A 20,793-nucleotide genomic window follows, 5' to 3' on the forward strand; every position below is an offset into this window, starting at 1 on the left:
TCTGGGAATAAAAGACACTTACATAATAGAATATACATTATGGGACTTCCATAATAATAAGATACACAGGAGAGTTCGTCATTGCACTATTTCTCCCTTTTTTTTTAAGTATAGGTAAAAGTTGCTTTTCTCCAATTACTTTAAGCAAAGGAAAATAAAACTTGACTTTCTTTTTCACAGAGATTCATGGCATTGTTTGCGATGTTCATAGTTTTTGTTGTTTTAATAAAACTATCTTTAATGATGTGGTATGATTAAAAAGCACTTTAACAGTCATCATATTCTGTGTGCATTTGTCTTCAAAACTTTTAATCAAAAGAGATGTTTCTGGCTGTAGCTGACATCCATCTCTATAATATCTTTTGAAACTTCTTGAGATAACATGAAAATTAAATATTGAGTGTTTAAAGGAAGTTGATTGGCTAGTCAGGGAAACAGTTATTTCAGAAAATAATAAATTTGACTAATTTTTCCCACTCTATTAGCAATATCATTTCTCTTTCTATTTTACTTTTTAAATGCACACACATTAAAATATAATGCATAACATTTTGACTAATATGTGAATTTCTAATACACAGTGTACTCGGACTTGTGCTTTTTAAGAAAATCAGAAGAAAAATCAACGTAACTATTTCTTCTTCAGAAGTGTGTGTGTGTGTATGCCTTCCTTTCAAGATAATTCAGAGGAGAATTCTACTTTTTTCTGCTTTTTCTTCTCAAATAATGTAAGCAACAACAACAAAAGTGAAGGTTAAGGGAATAAGCAAAGTGGTATTGAATGTGATTTTGCAAATGACCATGGACTTGTCTGCACTGGACTAAGGAAAATATGAGCTAGGCTGGACACAGAGATGTGCTTTACCTAAGTGATGGGAGAGGAAAGGAAAGGAAAAAAAATCAGCGGAGGCAGAAGGTAGACAGTGGGTAGAAAAGATGAGGGAGATGTAGGTCACGAGATGCTTTAAGGAAAGAAGTTTGGAGGGCTATGATGTATAGTTTTTCATAAAATGCTAAACGCAATTCAATTTAATTTTTCAAATATTGTTTTTTAGTTTTGAACTTAAATGTTAAATATTTTAATAAAACATTAAACTAATAATATAGTCTTCCAAACTCCTGGGTTTCAAAACACATTCTAGAACTTAGTAGCTGTTTATGAAACTAGACTTTTTCTTTCATATTACTCACAAAACTCTGAGGTAGTTCTTACAATAATGCAAATTAGTGACAAGATAATTGTTTAATGCGTCCATAAAATTGCAGTTTAAGATTACTAAGAAGTCCTTATGTACCACCCTTTCCCCTAAAAAAAAGAAAAAAAGAAAGAAAAAAAAACCACAAAAGCTAGTGAAGATCTTGACCTCATTGAGTAAATTTACTCAATTTGCTCAGAATGACACTCAAATGCAGGTACTGTCAAATGATATTAGTGTGGTTCATACATCTCCTCAGCGATCTAGCTCTACAGTAGAGACAAACTGGAAAATCCTGTGATGGGTTCACTTACGATGTTTTGCTTTCTTCTGTTAACCTGAGTATTATATTTTTAAATTCACACATATTTATAGTGTGTGTATATTTGCTGGAACTTTTGCCTGATTTTGCATGGTTCTCAATTTCATTTAGAAAGTATTCGATGCTTAACATGATTAAAAGTACTACACTACAAATTGCAGAGGATTTGAAGAAAAGTGATATTAACATTTTATGGATGAAGCCGGATAAATATAGCCCAAAGTGAATGTTAGAAAGTGCAGTTATAAAGGAGTTCTGTCTAGAGGAAATTGTGAGTTCTTTTGTGAAGGACAGGACAGTTTTTCTAGACTTTGTCACAGCAATCTATTCTTTTTTTTTATGGAAATTTTTATTTGTTGCAGAGAACAGATATCACTCTGTTGCCCAAGGTGGTTTCAAACTTCTAGACTGCAGTGATCCTCCTGATTTGGCCTCCCAAAGTGCTGGGATTGCAGAAGTGAGCCACCACACTTGGCCTTCTCATAGCAATTGTTATGCACCAATAAAACAGACCACTTATAGTTTGCATAAGCTGTGCTGTTTTTCCTCTCTATGCCTTGCCTGACAGTGTGCCCCCTGCCTGAATTGACTTTTCCTCTCTGCTTCTGTGGGCGAACTCCCTTAAGACGCTCAGCACTTAGCTCCTCCAACCCACACCCCAACCTTCCTAGAGGCGCTTAAGTATCTTTCCCCTGTTCAGACTCTATTTCTCCTTCTCTCTTTGTACCCTCACATCATTTTAAAGGTGTTCATGTGTTTCACTCCTGCATTAGATTTCGAGCTTCTTGAGGGCAGGCAATTGTTTTAACTTCCATCTTTGTTTTTCCTCCATGCCTAAATTAATTGGGATAATTCAAAATACATGCTTACTGGGGAAATTAATGAGTTGACAAATAGAGGAGATAGACATGAGCAAAGACAAATTGAAAGGAAACTGTAGAAGTATTTGCCCAAAATAGCATATAATCTAGTTTAGTTGACCCTTTGCTTTCCACAGGCACAGAATGGGAAATAAGGATGGAAATGAGAATTGGGGAAGTATTGCAGAGGAACTTCACTGAGTCCCAGCCTGAGAGGTTTTCATTTCAGTAGGCAGTTAACAGAAAGTGCTGGAAGGTTTGTAATGAAGAGATTTATGTGGGCTGAACCCTGCTTTAAGAAGATAGAGCTAAAAGAACTGAAAATGGGGAGACCAGGAGGGAAGTTATTGCAGTGGTCTAGCATTTTCTGGTCCCCCAAACTGTGAATCCTTCTTGTAGGTTTGGTGATATGCTTCCTTGCCTTTTTTATAGATGGTCTGTTTGTATTGATTGCTCAATTCTGCACGTTCATTTTGTAATATTACAAAATGTCAGTGTGTTTAAAGGCATTCATTTAATGTCAAAGATATAAAAAGGGACAATACATTGGAACTGAATTTTTTCCCTCTACCTGAACATGGTCTTTCTACTCACTCTGCCTCTCTCTCCCCACTACCACCCCCACTTTACAATTAGTTCCACTCACACCATGCTTTCAAGCTTAGAAGATATTTCATTTTTAAGAGAAGTAATGCCTGAAGATAAGGAAAGTTCCTCCCTGGAGTATGTTTGAACAAGCAAAATAAGCAAAGTGAATTTGGTTTTTGTAAACCGAATAAAAATATAGATGCACATTTCCTTCATTTAAAGTATATTAAAGTTTCCTAAACAGGGCTTTTAATTCATTTCAAACGGCATTAGGTTAGGTGGGCTGTTGGTGCTTTGAATTAATGTGCAAGCTGTTAATCTCCGTAGACCTGGATTTAAAATTAGACAAAGCAATAATTAGTTTGGCACCATCATTTCACCACCCAGAGAGTAATAATGTAGGTCATAAAATACTACAGCCTGGCACAAGTTTTTTTCTTTCTTTCTTTCTTTTTTTTTTTTTTTTTTTTTTTTTTTTACAAACAAGGATCTAGTAATAGGTAGTGTGAAAAAAACCATATATATATATATGTGTGTGTTTGCATGTGTGTGTGTGTATACATATATAAAGCGATTGCCACTGGGAAGTACAATGGCTTAGCTTTTCATATATGTTCCACTATTCCTAAAGAGACCTAAATTCATAAATTCTTATCAGGTTTTCCCTATTTAAGTTGAGTCTTTTCCTTTCTAAGAGATACAAAGAAATCTTCACGGTTTCTCCTCTCGGTAGCTGTTCTCTTCTCCTGTAATATTTTCTCATACAACATTTATACATTGAGTCACAGAATTAAGATTATAATTTGTACCATGGTCTTTTTTTTTTTTTTTTGCTATAGTTATTCTCCCTACTAGTTTGCCATTTTGTTAAATTATAAGCATGGTGTACTGTAAATATTTTTTAACATGTAAAAGTGTTGCATTCAAGTAAGTGCTTACCATACGAATTTTGATTTGTTTTCATGGCAAATGACTACTGGCAATATCAATAATTCAAGAACAGAAACAATGAAAATACAGAGGAATTGCATTTGGATACTTCTTCCTGTCAATCATCCTTGCCAGATTCCTATTTGAACATTCTGAAAATGAGGAAGACATCAGGTCTAGCCGTAAGTGTGAGTAATAGTTTTCTATTTCCTTACACTGCTCACCCCAACTGAGCTTTTAAAGCACAGGTATCTTGGGTGTCTCTACATAGCTTAATATTTCAAGTGTGGAAATAATATTTTAATATTGAATTGAAAATGTATTTCATACAATATGCATGTACAGACTTTCCATTTTACATAAAGCAATATGCAAGCACCTGTTTGTATCTATAGAGAGTGTTCAATGTATTAGATGAGTACATTCACAAATCATTTAAGTTGAGCTTTTCAAGTGATGTGAGCCACTGATACAAACTTGCTAATGATAATTATAGAACTGATGCTGATTTAGTCATTTCAAAAAAGCCACGGAGGCATAATTAGTGTCTGAATGGCCTCAATATTGCATTATTAGGAGGCTAGGGTGAAACTTGAAATGAGAACATCAAGGATGATAACAGAAAAGAAAACATGAAATACATACATAATTCATTCTGAGATATTATAAAGGTTTATAACTAGAAACAATAATTTGCAGAAAGCATCTCATGTACTGGAGCCAACTGCAATCATTTGGTCAACCTGTTAAAGATCAAATAGTATATTCTTAGCTATTCTCAGTGGTGTCTTTGTAATAAAGTAGCAGCAAACAGACACTGTTTGCTTCTGGTCACTTTTAAAGAATGTTCAGTTTATCAGTAGGGACTTTAATCTCAACCTTAATAGAGTACAAAAGCAGCCTTGTCCCTGTGCTTCTCTCCTTCAGGCCACAAGCCATGTGGGTTTTCTTTTTATTATTATTTAAAAGAAGAAAAATAAAATTCTCCTTTTGAGAACACTAAATACTGTGTTTCTTTCCAAGAAAGTAATATCCATTCACTTTCTCTTTTTTGATGCTTTTCTTCTCTCCTTCTTGCTGATACATACATGCTCCACCATAGTTCACAGCCATCACAGGAGTGAAGACATCCACAATATCTATGAAGGATCCCCTGCCTTGGACCCCTGCCAGGTCTACCATTATCAAGTGACCTGATGTTGGTTGACTTGAGCCTTATAACTGAAAAGTTCTCCTTTTTTGTACTCTTTCCTGTTAGTTGGCAACAGATAGGAATAATGACTCTCAACCTAAATTAAACATACAAATAGATTGGAGTGTTAGGCGTCCATGCCCATTAGCATAGATTTACAGGTAATCAGAAAAAGGCATATTTAAGTACAATCTGTCTGCTATCTAACATGCCCTGCTGAACAGAAAACCAAATACTATATGTAGTCAGTTATAAGTAGGAGCTAAACATGGGGAACTCATGGACATAAATATAGCAATAATAGACGCAGGGGACTATAAGAGGAGGAGGACGGGAAAGGGGCAAGGTTGAAAAACTAAATGTTAGGGACTAGGCTCACTACCTGGGTGACAGCATCACTTGCATCCCAAACCTCAGCATCACGAAATATAACTATGTAACAAACCTGCACATGTAGCTCCTGAATCTAAAATGAAAGTTGAAATTATGAAATAAATAAAAATAAGTGCCCTGCTTCGAGTGTGTTTATTATTATCATTTCCAAAAGTGACAAGGTCTGGGCTGTATCACCTGTGAGAAACCTGGCTGCAGTTTCTAAATATTATCTTTTTTTTTCCCATGTGGAGTCATACGCACAGGTGTCATACTCACAACAATCAGATTTCCAACTATCTGGGTAAAGAGAGGTGAAGACAGCCTCAGGTATTGAGAAAGGCAGTTATACAGGTACAGAAAAATAAATCCCTAGATCCACATAGAATTACCAAGTGGATCAACTGTGTTTTAGGAGTCCATACTATATTCTGATCTCCCAAGTATCACAGCCAATTAATTTTTAAAAACCAAGTTAATTTATTTACTACTGTTTCTCCACCTCCCCAAAACAACTGGTAAACACCAAATGTTAATTATGTCCTTTGTAAACCAAGAGGCAGTGACTTGCAGTCTCATAGTGAGACTGGTGGAAACACCAGAAGGTTGGATTTGTTTTGTTTCATTTTGTATTTTCTGGTCAGAAGATATGACAAGAAGTAACAAAATTCTTTTTCATTTCCATACTCATAAATGCAGTAGCCAAATTCATGACTTTCATTAAGGATGTTTTTGGTTGCAAGTAAGAGAAGGAGAAACTAACAGTAGCTCAAGAATTAAGGGGTTTATTATCTCTCAGTAAAAATATATGGGTAGGGAAGTTCCTGGGTTTCTTTTCTACTATCTTGAATATTTTGGTGATTTTTACTCCACATTATGGGTGCAACAGCTTCAAACATCACATGAGACAAGACTACATCCAACGGAAGAAGAGGAGTGTTGTCTTGCTCCATGTCTCTTTTTTTGTAAGGGAAACCATTGTCCAGAAGCCATCAGGGGATTTATTCTCACCCTTGTTGGGTCACATTTTTGAACTGTGATGGCAAGGGGAGTGAGACCACCAAGACCGGCCTGATGAACACTGGGAAAGGGATCACCTATTAATAAGCACACAAATATATTTGAAGAAAGAAGGGACAGAGGTGATGGAAGTGGTAGTGGTGGAGTTTGTAGAATGGCTGTGTAGAATCATTATTATGCATAATACCAGGAATTCCATTTTTACCATGGTTGTTGTGAATGGTACCCTCTGGAATTGTTGCACCACACAATTAAAATGATTGTACCATTCAACTTGTATCTGAGTAACAAATAGAGCCTATCAGAATACTCATAATACTTTTTAGCCCACTGTCTAGCTCTGAGTTTTTTTAATAATCTAATTTATATCTTAATTTTGAGAACCTACTTTGCATGTTTCAGTGGCTCATAGCATAGCTATGAGCCCATCATTTCAGAAGCATTCAGGACCTTGGGATGTGGAAACTATTACTCTCAAAATTGATTAAAATGTTTAAATGCTGCCAATTTAAGCAAATCATAGAGGATCTGGCCACATATAATAGTAAAATAAATATTTCAACATAAACTTTCAAAAAATTAAAATAATAAAGCATTTGAACTGGCATATGTGGTAGACACAATAAATATTGTTGAATGACTAAATGAATGAATGGAGTTAAGTCTACCTGAAGAAGAAACAGCTAAAGAGGAAAAAGCAAGGTATTTCCTGATACTCCAGCTAGCCACTTTTAGCTCCTTGGAGATAAGAAATAATATTTTAAAATGCAGCAGAAAGGATATGGTATAGGCAATGTTGCACCAGAAAAGAAGTGAAATATTGGGCCATGTTACCAAGTTCAGTTATTGATTCTGGAAATTTTAAATAAAGACTTAACTTTACCTGTGATGATATTGAACTTAAACTTATAAAATGTCACATCACTGTATTGACAAGACAGTGATAAAAAATTATGGCAGCTTTCACTTCAAATCATTTTTATAGGGCCATTGCCAATGTTTACCTTCTAGAAGGAAAGGACGAAGAGGAGGAGGTACAGGAGGAGAGTCATATAAATCATGAATAATTTAAAATGTATGTATAGAAACATGGCTTCAACTTTAATAAACATCTACCTATAAATATTGTTTTAAAAATAGAAATCATTCTTTTAATTACCATAACTATACTGCTTAAAGCTACACAGTTGCACAGCATGCTCATGTCAGCCCTTGTTTAATGAAGGCTATTTGTACTTCTTCTGCCAGAGCAATAATAACTTTCTTTCCTTATTCTCCCTTCCATCTATCACAGAAGCATCCTTGATGTTTGCCATAGTTAAACATGTATTATATCTACTCTTGTCATTATAATATTCCACAAGATTGTTGTTGGCTATGTGTCACAATGAATAGAGTATCTGAGGACAACAAAATATAGACACCAACTTTAGCTCTCCAGTAGCTGTTAGTAGTCAAAACAGAAACCTAAATAGTTCAAGGTCCTCTCAGTTTTTTTTTTCAGTTCTCAGTCTCCTTTGGAGACACATTCAGTTAATTTTGGAATCTCCTCTTACCATTCTCTTCTTTTGATGGGTACTCTAGATCCTGTTTTTGACAAGAAGGCTTGTGGTTCACAGCCATATTCTGTCTTCACTGAGGTGTAACTCACTTGGCTCAGGCATGGCGCTTGAACTTCTGTCTCAGATACACGTGCAGTAGGTATCCATGGTCCTACCATGTGGGTCTTCAGCTTGTATGATCCAAAATGTATCCAGTCAGGGTGTCCCGTGGATACGAATGCATGTTTATCCTAGTCCAATGAAATTCTTTCAGCCTTTCTGCATCCCTCTTAGGAGCTTCATAATCTTTTGGATATTTTTCCACACCATGCTCGGTGTCTGACCTCAGAGAATCTGTCATCAGATCTAATCCTGAAGGCATCTTACTAACTCATTGTTTCTATTCCCAAGTGGCATTATAATTAACACAGGCTTCTTTAAAAAGAAAGGATGGGGAAGAGGGCAACCCATACTTATGGCTAAGCCCTATTCTTCCCCTCTCCTTTGTGTCCAAGTCTCCCTTCCACCACTGTCTCCTATTTGTTTTCATAACTCCAATCTGAATGAGATTTTTTTTTCCTTTTCTTTAAAAAAACCATAAACTTAAGGGGTACAGTTGCGGTTATGTTAATGAATATATTACATAGTTGTAAAGTCTGGGCTTTTGGTGTAACAATCACTCAGATAGTGTACATTGTACCCATTAAGTCATTTTTTCAGCCCTCACCCGCCTCCCAACCCTCCCAGCCTTCTGAGTCTCCAATATATATTATTCTACAGTCTACGTCCATCTGTACACATTATTTAACTCCTACTGATATGTGAGAACATGTGGTATGTGACTGTTTCTGAGTTGTTTCACTTTTCTCTGTGTTTCAAAAATCATCTTTTACTTTATCCTTTATTCTTTCCAACAGTGTTATTTTTGGTATAAACTGTGCTCTACATCCTTAGGGCTTTTAATTTTTCATTTTCAAACAATTTTGTCTCTATATCCTTTGTACTTCTTTTCTTGTTTTTCAAAGTTATTTGTCTTTCTGAACGGAACTCAAAGTTGAGATTTTGACTCTTTTTCCTTAGCCATTTAAATCCTCCCCTGGAAGATGATTCCATATGGACTGATATGGTCACGGTAATAGATGCACAGAAAATGCGGGGGATGTCCAGGGAAAGAAATATCAGTTAATATCTCAAAATATGATTATATTAACCTACGATAATAGCCCGTGGGATTGAAAAAAATCTTTAGAGAGAAACATATCAAATCCTCTCAGAAAAAGAACCAAGTACTAATTGCTCCCACACATTTTGCCTGCATAATATTTAGAACCAATTGTTGAAAGATAGTTCAGTTGAAGAGCAGTATTGAACATAACAACAAACATCTCCATTATGATTTTTCCACTTTCTGCTGATTATTTAGGTGTTTGTATTTGCAACATCCTAAAAGTAATCTTTATGGATGAGCAAACTAAAATTTGTTGTGGGTCATCCATTGAGTGGGCTTTTTACCTAATTTATTTTACACAATTTTGAGGAAAAACTTATCATCTCGATTTTCAGGTAAGGAAACTGAGTCTCAAAGAGGATAGATAGCTTGCAGTAAGGACAGAAATCTAGTAAGTTGTAGAGGTAGGAATTCTACCCAGTTCTATCTTGCTGCAAAGTCCTTGCACTTCTTATTATGCAGCGCACCTGCGCCTCTCACTTCTAGTGGTCCTTTTGCTTTACTGAGCTTCACTCTAGAATGTTCATACCTAGAATTAGTGTGATGATGGCTAGGAAATTGCTCAATACTTTTCAGACCTGTCCAGGCAAAATTTCTCATCCTAATCAGATTTGAAGTTACTCACTCATCCTGTAAAGCCAAGCTGAAACATGGCGGTGCAATAGAGTTCCTGTTTATTGTTCAGTTTAACTGGTGGATCTTGACTACCTTTTTAAAAAAATGTCAACCTCTTATTAAGTTGATGAGGGTGAGGGAACACAGACCAAAGGTCTATTATTTAATCTTTTATTCTTGGTTTGGGCTGTGATTCAAAATACGTAATTTTTTTATTTTTTATTTTTTGTTAATTTTTGTTTGTTTGTTTGTTTGTTTTTTGAGATAGGACCTCCCTCTGTCACCCAGGCTGGAGTGAAGTGGCATTATCTCGGCTCACTGTAGGCTTGACCCAGGCTCATGTGATCCACTCACCTCAGCCTCCCAAGTAGCTGGGACTACAGGCATGCACCCCTATGCCTGGCTAATTTTTGTATTTTATTTTGGTAGAGACTGGGTTTTGCCGTGTTGCCCTGGCTGGTCTCAAACTCCTGGGCTCAAGTGATCCGCCAGCCTCAACCACCCAAATTTTGAATATTAGGTTTTCACTTTTGTTTCTTTGGTTAAACTAAAAATGATAACCTTGAGGGGGACTTAGACTTCTTTCATAGATGGTTTTTCTGTTCCTTCTCCTACTTTCTTTTCCCTTTTCTCCCTAAAACTGACATTCTCTTAAACCATAGTCGTCCTGTTCAAAAAATAACAATATGCAATGTGGAATTAATTCAGGGTGAGGTTAAAATTGAAGCAGAATTACATATGTATATATAAGGTATTATACATATACATATTCAAAGAGTGTTTCTAAGATATTTGGTAACTTTAATATGCTTTATAAAAATGGAAATTACTCTTTCTCCATCAAAATGAAGTGGAATTATAGAACTTAATCCTTGCAGATAAATAATAACATTGGAAGGGATGTTTACATTTTTTAAGGCAACATCTCCCAAAGTGTGGTCTCAACCCTATATTTTAGATTCATCTGGAGAGGTTACAGGATCCTTTTACAGACCAAATGAATCAGAATCTTTGAGGAGAATACTGGAATCTACTTTTAACATGACCTGTGATGATTCTTTATCAGACTTAAGTTTGACTGCTTCTCCCTTGTGGCATACGTAGGTCTAGACCACCTCACCCTCAAGTGAGAATCACACTTACCAAATTCCAAGTAGCTTGAATCCATTTATACTTGGGATATCTTCCTTCCTTCCTTCCTTCTTTCCTTCCTTCTTTCCTGTATGGATATATGAATGGATGCCTATATAGATGTGAGAGACAGAGAGAGAGAGAGAGAGAGAGAGAGAGAGAGAGAAAGAGAAATAAAAGGAAAAGAAAAGAAAAGAAAAGAAGTGAGAGAATCCATTATCTGAAAGCAAGTAAAACAATCATAATCTCTCCTTCCTGAAACTTGATGTTCTCTTGCCCTAAGTTGAATACAGATGTATCCTCCATAGTCTTACACCCAGCAACACTTTTAGTCATAGCTAAGCCTGTCTTTCTTTATGGAGACCTTCCTTGTCTTGATGGCTCTTCTTTTAATCTCTTACTTTTCTCTCATGATCTTTTTGTCCCTCTTTTAATAAATAGCTACAGGGTATACAGAACTATAACATGCATCTGGCCATCATGAAGAGACCTACTGATGTCAACATTTTATCTTTTATCAGGGCATTTCATAATTGGTTTTGAAACTCTGTTTTCTCATTATTATCTGCTTTGATATCTACACCCTTTAATCTGCCCTCATCCATAGCTAGTCATGGATTCCATGGCTGCTGGAGATGGGGATCACCTATGTGATGATCTTTGGACCTCTCAGAGTATAACCTCTTTTTACTCCAACACACACAGATGCATATTTAATTCTGAAAAAAATATCAGTGGTTCTCCAAGTGTCAAGGAAATAGCTTAGAAACCACCCCGTGAAATCTTCACAAATCACCGAATACAAAGGCATTGTCTTTTTTATGACTTGCGCTCCCCTATATCACCATAAAACACTGTATATTAGTATATTTTCTAGTTTCTATCTTACCTCACCCTTCAAACACCTTAAGGACAGAAATGATTTTTTTTAATTACATCATTGGCATCCAAAACAATTCCTGACCCACAGTAGATACTCATTAAATCTCTTGAATGAAAGATTAAAATAAAGTAATTAAAGATTAAAAATAAAGCAAATTTATATTGCTATAATTACAACTATTATTCCTTGAGGATGAGGACTTACTTATGAATATTATAGGCATTGAATACATTTTTGATGAATGAATTGTAAACCAATAAATAAATATTTTTTTCAGCAATGTAACTAAATTCAGTTTACCATGAGGACCATCATATTCTATTAGACACATCAACTTTATTAAAAATATATATTTATACACATTTACACCTTTATATATTCTCATAATGCTTTATTATGAAACATCTTACACTTAATTTCCTTCTTTTTAAGCTTAGAAGAAAGAACATTTCCTATATATAAGTGGCCGCCTACTAAATACAATTCACTAGGATTTTACTACAATGTGGATTTTGGTTTCCAATGTGTCTGTACACAGAGCTATGTTTATGTAGGTTTTTGATCTTGTTTCTCTTTAGAGACGGAGTCTTGCTATATTGCCCAAGATGTAGTGCAGTTGCTACTCACAGGCATGAACGTCACACTCTATAGGCTTGTACTCCTGGGTTCAAGCGATCTTTCTGCCTCTGTCTCTCAATTAACTGGGACTAAAGTTGCATACCACCACACCTGGTTGTGTAGTTTTTAATAACATATTTGTATATACATATGTGTATATACTTATCCATGAAAAATAAATATATATACAGCCATATTGTTTTCCAGAATATATGTGTTTCTATAAATAGGTGAAGGAGAGAAAAAACTGTGTCCTTTTCCAGGAACAAATATTAAGCAAATAGACATATTTCTTCATTAATATCCAAATGAAGTTTTTTCTAGAATTAGTATGCAATTAGCTATAAGAATTAATGTTGTAGAATCATTATTAACATATTTATATTGTCAATTTTTTTCACCTTTTTCTTTTCCTTGCCTTCTAATTTCTTCTTCTGTTTTTCTTCTTTAACCTTACCTTAGCCTCTCTTCTTACTATTCATACTTTTTAAACAACTCAAATATAGGCATAAAAAGCCTATTGTGAAGGAACAATGACTGAATCATGTGTCTCCAGTGAGGCAACATGTAAACAGCTCTAGTCAAAAGATGCTTGCTAGGATTCAGAGGAGAACATGTGTTTACCATATCTTCTTTGTTATATTCTCAGCCAGATGAGTCAATAGAGGTACCATATCTACATCTGCAGAAAATGCAATCCTGTCTCAACACTTGAACCTTCTTGTTTGTCTGAGCCACAGGCTACTGGAGATTTGATTGATTACAAGTAAATAAAGGTATGAAGCTTCCTAACATTGGAAAATGCATTTGGGAATTTCCACCTAACATTCACTTCCTCCATGGCAGATGCCTGTCTTTGAGCTTAGGTTAAAATGCCGGGATTTTAATCTAGAGGATCGTACCTTAATTCCTCTTCGTAACCTATAAACAGAAATGAGTCAAGGGTTTGAGCTAGTAACAGCAGTTTCTTCTCTGTATTTGCTACCCTATGTCAATATGTCAACTAACGTGATCTCCCCTAATGGAATAGATGCAAGTTTTGATTTGGTACGTTTTGACTCAGACGAATCTACTCACTGTAGAAAAAGAAAAGCTGCTTGCTTTATTTTGCAGGTTATCACTCTAAGGCTTGGAATGCTTGGCATCTGTGTGCTCCTTAAATTGTCTTATTACCTTGTGAATGGGCACCACGCCATGCTAGCAGATGGTCATATGGAATGCCAGAAACCTGGGCTGTGTATCATTTTTGAGTATTAGTGTCTAGAAATCAATGACATTTTAAATGCAGCTATTGGGCTTGAATCATACCTGGAGAGAAAATTAGTACACTTGGGGGCTTGTCAAATAATAGACGGTACTCCAATATACTGAAGGTGAAGATACTTTGAGAAGGATGAATATAGATCCTGTATCTCTTACTCTCTTGATCTTTCTATCACAGTCAGGATGTAGTATTTTATTACTGAGATTTTTTTTTCTAAGAAACACATAGGGTTCTGTCTCAGGTGGCAAGACACAAGAGAAATGGTATGGGTTTTGGTGACCACGCATAAATTACTTAACCTCTCTGAACTTGTTTCATCATGTATATGATGTGAATTGAAGTAATAAATTATATAATGTTAGGTATTTGTTTATGTATCTCACAGAGTTATTGTGCAAATGAAATGTGACACTGGCTAAGAAAGTGTTCTGTGAATTGTACTGTACCATTCAAATGACAGTTGTGAGCCTTTCTTTGACCTTTCAGGAGTTGAGTTAACTTTTGTATCGCTAATTGCAGTTCTGAGGAGGAGAATGTCAAGATTAAGTTTGGGCATCAGAAGTTCTTGCCACTAAGCTGCTCACAAGAGGTTAATAATGAGTTCTACCACATCAAAATTATTTGTTTCCTATAATGGAAAAAGAAAAATCTTCATGCTATCTCCACTGGGCAGAAAGCAGGAGGGAAATTTGTACACCACATCTATGCTACCCAAGAGAAGAGGAGAGTGAAGAAATTTTTTGGTGAATTTAGGCATTATAGACAGCTGACCTAGACTACTTCAGTTCCAAAGTGAAATTCTGTGTATAAATTATTCAGAACGATTCCCTATCCAGATCAGTGCCAGTTGAACATATATATGCTCATCCTTTTGCTTCATATTGGTTTCAGCCTTTTAGGCCCAGGAGATTTCTGACATTGTTCCATTTTACTTAGACTCAAATAAAGTTAAAAACCAAATACATGAAAAATAAAAAGAAGTCTGAAAGTATTTTTACTTTTTTGTTTAATGTAATGTGTTCTGTGGATTAACACAGATGGGAATGGTATCACTGCACAACCTGGATCACAGATGCTAACAGAAAGCATGAAACAATTGCCTCTATCAGGCTCTACTATCTAAAGTTGAGAGAATTTGACCCTGGATTCTCAGCTCTATTTCAGAAAATGCTTTGGTGATTACTCTAGACTAGATTTGTCCCCTTCCTTTTCTGCCAACAAGCCTGTTTTATGTACATTGAGTGAGTGGGAGGAGATGAAAAATACAATGAAAGGCCTCCTGCACAAAGCTCTGTGAGTATGTCATAATATAAAAAGCTGATTTCTTCTTATTAGTGTAGCTTATCTCAATGTAGTCCAAAACATGACAAATGACACTGAGAAACTGGCACATACTTTAGTATTTTTTTAAGAAATAAATCTCCTAACACATCAGAATCTTATATTGCTCATTGTTTTTCTTTCCAAGATTTTTCTCATTTTTATTTTATATAGTTTTATATAGTTGATTTGTTTCAGCTTTAGAAATGCTCATATCCTGAGGCAAGTAGGAGTTGGGGAAAAAAATCCATATTTAAGCCCACCCTTTTTTTTAAAAAAAAAAAAAAGAGTAAATTTTAAGTTGATAAACTACCACTGGCTAATCTAAAACTAGTAAATCCAAATGGTGATTATGTTCCAATGAAATTATTTCTGAAATTCATTATCTTTCTTTAAAAAATGTTTCAACAATATTTTTAGAAAAATATTCATTAGGGTAATAGGTTGAATTTCATATTAAAACAATACAGCTCCCCTTTTAGATAACTAATTAGGCTGAAGAATAAAAATGATATTAATTATTGAAATAATGTTAACTTCTTAAGTTTAGGGAAATTTTAAATATGCTTAAAGTGAAACAACACTGATTAATGTTTTTGAAGTATTATTATGATGGGAATAAAAGTCAATTAGATTAAAACTATACTAGTAAGGGTGGTATAAATGAAACTGACATCAGGTATCAATTTACTGTCTGGCTTGACATATGAGTTGTCTTTTTACCACCAAGAGTCCTCTCAGGGAAGCACAACAACAACAACAAAATGATTTAAAAGGGTTTAAATATGCCCAATTCTCTCATACAATCTGAGCAATGAGCTTTTTATGTGTCAGAATACTTATGAAATGCTAGAAAACTTATGAAATGCTAGAAAACTCTTTCTACTGGAAGAAAAAAATCATCTGTTTCTTTCTGTAAGCATCTTGCCCTCCCATTTAGCTGTTTTGACATGAACTACGTATTGACATAATCATTACCAATATCTTTCTAACTGCTCTAATAACAAATTCTTGTTTTTTATAAATGTCTCCACTGGTGGGTCAGTGCTGGTGATTAGAATAGCATAAATGAATCTAGACTTAGTAATAGTATACTATAATTTCATTGTAAATATTGAGTCTTACATTTCCATATAGAAGATGAGACTAGGGCTGTACTGTTCTAAGCAGTAAATGAACTCCTGACACTTCTTTATCAACCCCTGACTAGTAATTTCATATGATTCCAAAATGAATCATTTTTAAGAAGTCTCTTTTTATTAGTATAACACAGTACACAGTATTCCTGCGTCATATGTATATATGCAGGCTGGAATGAAAATATTAGCAAATGATGTTTGCAGAGTGTTTTAGGGCTTGCAAAACCTGTTCATCTACCCTATTCTATTTTAAGAAGAACTTAAGGTTCAAGGGAGATAGGTGATTTGTCTAAGGTCCCACAGCTCATGGTATAGAGTGGATTTGATGTCTCTGACCTCAAATTCTAGGCTGATTCAAATGCTAAACCATTTCCCCCCATATGGCCTTTGGGGATAGTTGATCTGGGTTTGAATCTCAATCCTTGAATTAACCTTGGACAAATTATTAAATATCTTAGTCCGTGTCAACTGGAAAAAATGCTCCTTAAAACCTTTTGAGTTGTGAGGATTAAATAAAGCAATGCTGATATTGCTCCTAACACAGGACCTGGCACATTGTGATCAATCAATAAATATTGATTATTCCTTACGTGTACATTCTTGTGCCCATTTATGTTTACTAGTTGTCATTTGTGTATTTGTGCGTTTTGACTTTCCTCAAGTCTTAACTTGTTCCTTAAGTTTCCCAAGGGAAATGACTTTCAAATTTTTATATTCTCTGTAGAGGAGAGAAAAATGCTCTTGGAATGAATGTGGAAGTGAATGATACTAGAAAAAGCTTTAGGGATCAATGCTGAAATGAATGAAACCAAAATGTTTCAATATGGCACTTGATGAAACTATTGAAGGTAATTGGAGCCCGTTATTACGTATCCATTCTAGAGAACATGAATATCTAAAAATCTGATATTTTTCACTTATAGTTCAATTAGCAGTACTGCCTTCTGAGTTACGATGCCAATACTTTAAGTTAGTTTATTCAATGATGCAGAAACTCCTTGACTTCACATGTAATCATTCTGGTGTTTGCATATCTAGGTTTTTCATATGTTTTAGCAGTTCCCTCAGGCAAACATTTGTATTTACCATTTGAACCACAATATTAATATGTAAATGAGTTTACCAAATAGCCAAAGTTATCGTTATTGACCTTTAAAATATTGTTACATATCTAGTCATTAGCATATAATCAACAACAATGTATACAAATCTTGGACTTGCTTTTTTGAAAGACTTTATGTCATATAGGAAGTAAGCAACAACAACAACAAAAAACTTTCTGTAAGCATATAAAGCCATTCCACCTGGAAGTGGAAGAGAAAATCAACACAGTAAGGATTTGTATGTAGCAAATACACAAATAGGACAAGTGGTGTAAAATGCTAAGTCCACCTGATTGAATTGCAATACATGCATAGCATGTTTGGGACAGTTATTGCATTTATCTTCTCTTTTGCTAAATAGGAGAGTATAGTCATTATCTCTTAAGACTTCATTAATCTCATTGCTTCTTCTGCACCTGAGGTCACATTCCGTTGCTGTGGGGAGGGTTGTGATGTCATAGAGAATCATCACCTCAGCTGAGGTACAAACAGCAGGAGCTGGCCCACTCATAGGCAACCAAGAGCTTCTTTGCAGACAAATGTTCTTGGCCATAACAACACGAAGAATATGGCAATAAATGGCTATGATCTTCTCAGACTTTCTCTTACTGCTTTTTTTTTTTTTCAAAAAGAAAAAAATGAGATTAGTACAAACTTATTAAGTAAAATACAATGGCTCTGATGTAAGTCTAACTCTCCAAGGGGCCAGCCTCCTGGTTGCCTCCAGAATCACCAGGCATCATTCCAAAATCTGAACACTGAAATCATCAGATCGCGAAGGAGGCCAGTTTGAGTAAGATTCATCCGAGTAGGAAGCACCACAGTTTTAGGGTCCTGACTGAGGTCCAGACCAGGCTAGCTTCCAGGCCCTTGCCAGTGGGTAAGAGAGTGCCCTGAAACCCTCTTACTGGGACTTCAGAGCCAGCACTCTTTTACCCACTGATAAAATAGGGAACTCCAGGGCACACTAGTATACCTCAAACCATATTCATTTATCTGAGGGAGTGTTAGACTTCTAGAGGATTAATCTCTTGGTTGTCTCCTAACCAAAAGAGCCCCTGATTTACCACACCTTGGGAAACATTGTGCACATGGACAGTTCTTCATGTTCTACAGGTGAAGATTTCTTAACACAGACGCATATACACATACATAGATATACAAATAAATGTATAATTTAAAAAACACTGTTTTTAGCTCAGTTATATAATTTACTGAGTACATGTGCTCTGTGCGAGATCCTAGGGTGACTGCAAAAGAGGAATATGACACAAGGCTTGCCTTCAACTAGATTATATATAATCAATGACAGGATCAGAGATTTCCAGAAGTAGGATCATCTAGTCCAACTCTCTCATTTTATAGATGAAGAGACTGAGGCTTAGAAAGGCTGAATAACTATATCATACAAAGTACTAGCACATGTAAGCCCTAGTCTCTAATAATTGTAACAATAACTTCAATGACTTGGATAACGACCACTACCACAGTTTCTCTAATCTTTACTATATGCAAACCCACTGCCAAGTGACTTGCATGCATTATCTCATTTAATGACCCACTGAGGCCAGCGTTATCAAGATCCCAATTTTATGAGTAAGTACCTTGTCTGAGGTCACACAGCTAGCAAATGGCACAGTCAAGAGTTCAAATTCAGTGCTGACTGATTGGACATTCTATGGAAACCAGGGAGATTTCTACACATATTGTGCCTTTCCTTACATGCTTGTGATGAAAGAAACAAAAGTAAGAGTCAATGTATAATAAAATGTTAAGTAAAATATAATCAAGTGCCAAAGCAAAGGTAGAAATAAGGATGTTATGAGTGGTCAGAAAGAGGACAGGTCTGGCTTGTGCCTCCAGAAAGGGAATGTGAGCAATGTTGCAGAGGGAGTACTGAGCATGGTGAAGGGGGAGAGGTGTGAGGAGCTAAGGCTTCCTGAAAGAGGAGTGCAGCTGGAGGGCAAGAATGCAGGGATTAATGAGGGTCTTTAGCATAGTCAAGATGAGCCACCACTTTTTATAGTTACTGTAACGACTTCAGATTTGCTGTCTTTTTAAAATTGAGGCACAAGTCTTTTCAACTGACAGTCTAACTGCTCTTAATTTATGTATTAATTCAGTAATTCAGAGAAGCAAGACACTACGAAAGGTTCTTCTGGAATGTAGTGCCTCTTATGGTCTCTCTCCTAGGCTCTACCTACACAGACTGCTTTGGATGGACACTTCTGCATTTGCTTTTGAGAACTAGATAATTATGCATTGATCTTGGGAGGGAATTTTAAAAAGCAAGTGTGATATTTAGGCAGCTTTGGAAGAGAAAAAAAGCAAAGAAAAGTAATTATACACTGTGTGTGTTGGCTTACACCTATAATCCAGCACTTTGAAAGTCTGAGTTGGGGGGATTGTCAGGAGTTCAAGACCAGCCTGGGCAACATAGTGAGACCTCATCTCTATCAAAAATTAAAAAAAAAAAGAAATTAGCCAGGCATGGTGGTGCACTCCTGCAGTCTCACCTACTCAGGAGGCTAAAGAGGGAGGATTGCTTGAGCCCAGGAGTTCAAGGCTGCAAGGAGCTATGATCTCACTACTGCACTCCAGCCTGGGTGACAGAGCCAGACCATGTCAAAAAATTTTAAAAAAAGAAAAACAAGAAAAAAAAGGAAAAGTAACTGTGAGGGAGAATTAAGTTTAATTTTTCCATTTATCTTAGAAGTTTGTGCCTGTGTAACTTCCTTACTCTACCTACTGTAGAGGAAACACTAACAGTATTAGAAATAAATATTAGATAGCATTGTTTTGCTTGAATTAAAACCAAACAAGAAAAAACCTCATAGTCTCTGAAAAAATTGAGCACATTTGTTGTATTGAATAGGAAACCCAAATATACAGCTCTTTAGCATCAGCTTAAAATAATACCTTAAGCAGGGAAGGCTTCCTTGTCTCTTCTTAAGCTAACTGACTAGTTTGAGCACTTGTGTGGTCAATAACATCATAACACTGAGAAAACTGTTTTCTGAAGCTTGTGTTATTTTTACAACAACTGTTGGAAGTGGTGAGCTGTAATGACTCTTGTTGTTACCTTAATGGTCATTACTATGTGTTTCAGCAAGTCACCTACTTCTGGTTTATCCCGTTGGTCCTGTTACTGTTCACCTGAAGGCAACATAAGCTCAAAATAAGGTAGAGTGACTTGGCTCTTGAATTCCTTCCAAGAATCAAAAGAGAAGGTTTGGGGATGCCTTTAGAACAGAAGCTAACCTTGCAATTGACTACTTGACCATCCAATTATATGTAATATGGCTCCAGTTTCAGCATTAAATTGCATATTTAGTGGTACATACATGACAGAAGTCTCATTTACTTTATTTCTATGACTTTGTTTTGTCTTAAAAGGCATATTCTTTCTTCAGAGAAGGAGCCCTTATTAAGTGGAGGAAGGTGATTTGATGCTTTTCACTGTCAGGATGT

At 35.7% G+C, this 20,793-nt stretch overlaps 1 protein-coding gene and 1 long non-coding RNA gene across 2 annotated transcripts in view; one reads left to right on the forward strand and one right to left on the reverse strand.

Annotated features, from left to right (window-relative positions):
- Window positions 1–12,988, reverse strand: part of FIGN (fidgetin, microtubule severing factor) — a 144,636-nt gene extending 131,648 nt beyond the window's left edge. The window contains exons 1-2 of the mRNA XM_054478437.1: window positions 12,898–12,988; window positions 11,008–11,107 (exon numbers count right to left, since the gene is read on the reverse strand). Of these exons, the coding sequence (XP_054334412.1) occupies window positions 11,008–11,032 (25 nt within the window). The 5' untranslated portion in view covers window positions 11,033–11,107; window positions 12,898–12,988. The remainder of the gene's footprint in view (window positions 1–11,007; window positions 11,108–12,897) is intronic.
- Window positions 12,989–13,040: 52 nt separating this feature from the next.
- On the forward strand, window positions 13,041–14,740 carry LOC129031766 (uncharacterized). Its single transcript, XR_008501114.1, has 2 exons — window positions 13,041–13,272; window positions 14,280–14,740. It is a non-coding gene; the product is annotated as an uncharacterized LOC129031766 (long non-coding RNA).
- The last annotated feature ends 6,053 nt before the right edge of the window (window positions 14,741–20,793 follow it).

This window comes from Pongo pygmaeus, chromosome 11 (genome assembly GCF_028885625.2).
Source record: "Pongo pygmaeus isolate AG05252 chromosome 11, NHGRI_mPonPyg2-v2.0_pri, whole genome shotgun sequence".
Lineage (NCBI taxonomy): Eukaryota > Metazoa > Chordata > Mammalia > Primates > Hominidae > Pongo > Pongo pygmaeus.